The sequence below is a fragment of the Populus euphratica genome, unplaced genomic scaffold, assembly GCF_000495115.2.
Source record: "Populus euphratica unplaced genomic scaffold, PopEup_1.0 scaffold1320.1, whole genome shotgun sequence".
NCBI lineage: Eukaryota > Viridiplantae > Streptophyta > Magnoliopsida > Malpighiales > Salicaceae > Populus > Populus euphratica.
In genome coordinates this window covers 2,850-7,342 of record NW_011501176.1, presented here as the reverse complement: position 1 = coordinate 7,342, position 4,493 = coordinate 2,850, and the positions used below count along the sequence as shown (strand labels likewise).

At 38.5% G+C, this 4,493-nt stretch overlaps 1 protein-coding gene across 1 annotated transcript; it reads left to right on the top strand.

The window, feature by feature from the left end:
- The first annotated feature begins 1,140 nt into the window (after positions 1-1,140).
- LOC105117382 (B3 domain-containing transcription factor FUS3-like) lies at positions 1,141-3,714 on the top strand. Its single transcript, XM_011015034.1, has 6 exons — positions 1,141-1,470; positions 2,595-2,684; positions 2,845-2,945; positions 3,109-3,155; positions 3,245-3,321; positions 3,427-3,714. The coding sequence occupies exons 1-6, from the start codon at positions 1,141-1,143 to the stop codon at positions 3,712-3,714; spliced, it is 933 nt and encodes a 310-aa protein (XP_011013336.1).
- Positions 3,715-4,493: the final 779 nt, after the last annotated feature.

Genomic DNA, 4,493 nt, shown 5'->3' with positions numbered 1-4,493 from the left:
CGCTAAATCATAATCTTCATGGTAATAAACAGTATGTTTCTTTGATTTAAAAAAAATAAAATCTGGTGTTGATTTTCCCCTTGTAAATACTCTTGTTACACTCGCACAGTGGTTTCTGGTAGGAGCATCACACCCAAGACACAAATAGCACCAAGAAGCCCTGGAATTGGCGCGCAATGAAGCCAAGACACAAGACACCTATGTAGTGGTTCATCTCTGTCTCCCTCTTTCAAATTCAAAAAAACGACGAGTCCTGTCTTTGAGAAAGAAGAGAGAGAAGGGGGCGTTGTTTTTTTGTACATAGAAAGACGGAGTCCAAAAAACGCCATTGATTTCTCACGCAGTAATCAGAGCTTTTGCAACACCTGTTTTCTCTTCACCCTCCATTCGTCAACCTTTTCTTGGCCACTCCCTAACCACCACCACCACCACCCCTCCCTCTTTATCGCATTTTTATTCTTTTCCACCCTCCATACTCCACTCTCTTTTCTCAATATTAACCCTAGATAGCTACTAACCAAAGTATCTTAACTCTAGTTAATTCTACATCTACAAGACTACAAGACCATTATGTCACACTAAGAGATCGATCCCTAAGAAGCAACCATGAATCCGCTTTGCACATTTGTCACCATAACCACCTCAATGTACAGACTAAACCCTAACCCTACCTTGTTCAGTTTAGCGACTCTCACCAGCCAGGCCCATGTTACTTGTTTCAATATTTTGAAAATTAAGTATAATAAAGATTGGTAATGGGAACGAAAGATCCGAGTGAGAGCATGAATGAAAGAAACACAAATGGCATAAAAACCAGGCAGTGAAATCAATACAAAAACCCTTACTGCTAAAAATAGAAAAGACCCAGCTCTACTTTTTCTTGATGATCTCTTAATTTAAACACTCACGGCATACAAGAAAGTCAAGAAAACCCCCCATTTCGTGACTGCCGAGCGTCGATCACCGGTAGTTTCGATCTGCGCAGCTACACAGTGAGAGAGGCAGTCACAATCTCTCTCACTGAAATCTAGCTAAAGCACACCCTCACTATTCACTGGCTACTAGCACTCTTTTCCTTTTTATCTTTTTATTAAAAAGAAATAGAAATTAGAAAGAAAAAAAAAAACCTGTTAGCTAATGATGATGCACCAAGGGTTGGTTCATGAGAAACCCGAGGCCTGTGCTTGGATGGCAGGTGGAGAAGGTGTCACTGAGGAGGGGGACAATAAGCAGACTCCCAATATTGAAGGGGGCTCGGATCTTGTTATTGAAGGGTCGAACCCTGATCACCTTGCTGGTTCTATGGTGGGTTTTGAGATTAAAAGGAAGAAAAGGATGCCCAGACAGAGGAGATCATCTTCTACTATCAATCACCTTCTCTCCTTTTCTGCTAATGCTTCCTGCTCTAACACCACTAACTTGGACGTGCCCACCTTCTCTCTTCAGGACCCTTCTTACCTCCCCGCACGTGTGAGAAGCTTTTCCTTTTTATATATAGTTTTAATATATATTGAATCAACTTAACTGTCATATGCCATTATCATAAATTGTGTTGGATTTCCTACAACTTTTGACCTATTTGGACAGCTTGATGTTGTGTTGCTCAAGGTAAGCTTACGCTAAGTGGTTCGTTTCTGTTCTTTCATCCATATTCGATTAAACTTTAATTTTTGTTGGAAATTGCTATCCCATTTTGTTTGACTGTGAACTAGCTATGATGTTTTTGCCCCCAAGACGTGCTTTTTTCAACAACAACTGAACGGATTTGATATGTGATAGGGTTTGAGAATCTTGAGGCTAATCATACGCTAGACACGAGTTTTCTCTTTAATATAAATAGAACTTCCCATTAAGAAAATAAAATTAGAATTGAAGAATTATTATAGGAAATAAAACTAGTTTGATTTTCTTGGTTGAAAGGGAAACCAAGATCTGTAAGTGATCGATTGATGTTTTATGCATTCCAATTATTTGCCTTCTCAAAATCATGGGATGGTGTGGAAAATTGAAATAAAGTGACTGATATGTATATGACTCCATAGAGCTGCTTCATGTGTCTACTGCATGAGCAAAACAAGTGCCATGATTTTGGGGAATTTTGCGGCGGCCGGTGTTGTCAGAACTCTTAATTTATAGAACTGATAGGTTACTGAGCTGTTTCATTTATTCCGGCAGCATGTAAATTAACATTCATGGTCTCATAAGGTAAAATATCTTGCAAGCTAACTGTTCTTCTACCATTAGTTTGTAATCCTTATTATCTACCGGTCGTTGGCGGAGTAATTCAGTCGAGATTCGTTTTCCCTAACTTCCAGTTTGAATTTGCTTGTCATTTATTTTTGAATGTGGTAGAACCAAATGCATAAAGTGTTTGATGTTTTGCAATTTTGTCAATTGCAAGACACCGAGACACATGCATGGTGAAGCATTGCCACATGTATTTCCTATATATTAATCTTGCTTTGGTTTGAGCTACTCACATGTTGGACAAATCAACCTTGTTGTTTACTTTGTATTTCTCAGTTACAATTTAGACTGATGATGTGATGAATTTTCTTAAATTATTGACGATTCCAAATGATCTTATGCCATAGGCCATTGATCCAAGGAGACTGAGATTCCTTTTCCAAAAGGAACTTAAGAACAGTGATGTAAGCTCTCTGAGGAGAATGATACTCCCAAAGGTCTAATTAATACTGTATTCTGAATTTCCTTTTCGTCAAGATTCATATATTTTGGACTTTGTCTTTTCATTATCAATATATCTCCATTGTGCAACAATTTAATCTGTGACTTTCTTTCCTGGTGGAACCTTTTTTTTATTCCGATGGCCCGATATTTCAGAAAGCAGCCGAGGCACACCTCCCTGCTCTTGAGTCTAAGGAGGGGATTTTTATCAGGATGGATGACTTAGATGGTCTACATGCTTGGAGCTTCAAGTACAGGTACAAGTTCCCATTCCCTTTAAATGACAGATTGACATCGTACATTTATATATATATATATATATAGTCATTTGAACATGGAAGTTGTGTAGAGCTTCAAACAAGAACTTGATCAAAACATACTTGCTGGACTCGTGAATTTAACTTTACTTTTTGTAAGCAGGTACTGGCCTAATAACAATAGTCGAATGTATGTGCTTGAAAACACTGGTACAACCTCGATTGCCTTGTAAACTTCCCCTTTCAATTTGTTTTTCCATAGAGCGATAAATCACCAATCTTGTATCAAATTCTCGCAGGGGACTTCGTTAGCGCTCATGGATTAGAGTTAGGAGACTTCATTATGGTATACCAAGATAATCAAAGTCAGAACTATGTATGCTGCTATTCTAAACCTTTAGATTGATGGTCACATTACGATTAGAAAGCATTTTAGCTATTCTTGAATGCTAATAGCTACATGTTCTTGATGTTTTCTCAGATCATCCAAGCTAAGAAGGCCTCGGACCAAAATGTATATACTGATATAGCTAGAAATGCTGTCAATGACTTTGTTGCTCACGATTATGAAGTCAGCAAACTCAGCTCCTTTTATGTGAACTATCCTGTGGTTGACAACGCAGGCTTGTCGTTTATCTATGACACCACTGCCTTCTCAAATGACTCACCCCTTGATTTTTTGGGTGGATCAATGACTAATTTCTCAAGGATTGGGAATCTGGAAAGCTTCGGATCTGTCGAGAACTTGTTTCTGGATGACTTCTATTAGTTTTCTTTGTAAAAAAGATAGGGTAGTGCATTTTGTTAAACAACAGAGCGTTACCTGAAATCAAGGATGACTTCATGTTGTTCTAAGAAGTGCACTTCTTCCAGTATATGTAATAATAAAGATGGTAGGCAGTCTTGAACTTGACAGGTCCTAGTTGCACCGACAGTATTGCCATCTAGAATTATGATCAATGTGTGATAAGTTAGCTTTTGCTCTGGCTGTACTTAGTTTCTAGCATTGTTAAAGCTTTTGTTCGTTACCAATCTAAGTGTTGTGCTTAGTTGAGTTGGAAAAAATAAGGTTAAGTAGATGTTTAAGAAACCATGGTTTTAAGAAATCAGTACTCTTCAAAGCTAAGATTTGGTGCCAAACCATGGCTTTGAAGACGCAATTCCAAACAGAATTGAAATTTTTAGGCTAACCATAGTAGAATTAAACAATTTCATTACTGTCTTTTTTACCAACCAAACAGCTAGCTCTGATCATCATCATCATCATCATGTCCGCTCCTACTCGCTACAAATCCTGCGCGAGAGGGGAATTTAGTAAAGGTTATGAACTGCTGCGAATTCGCAAATGGATCATTTTTCCGTCTTCTCAGAGAACGAGGTTTGCGTTATGCGCCTGTAATAACGAGCAGTCAAGTTCAATCTTCTGAATGTTCTCCGCCGTTACATGCTACGGCCTGGTGTCGGGTCGAATTCGAATTTACAAGATGCATCTACCAGAGTTCCGAAACATGGTCTCAAGTAGAACTGTTGAAGCTCCTTGTTCGTTTA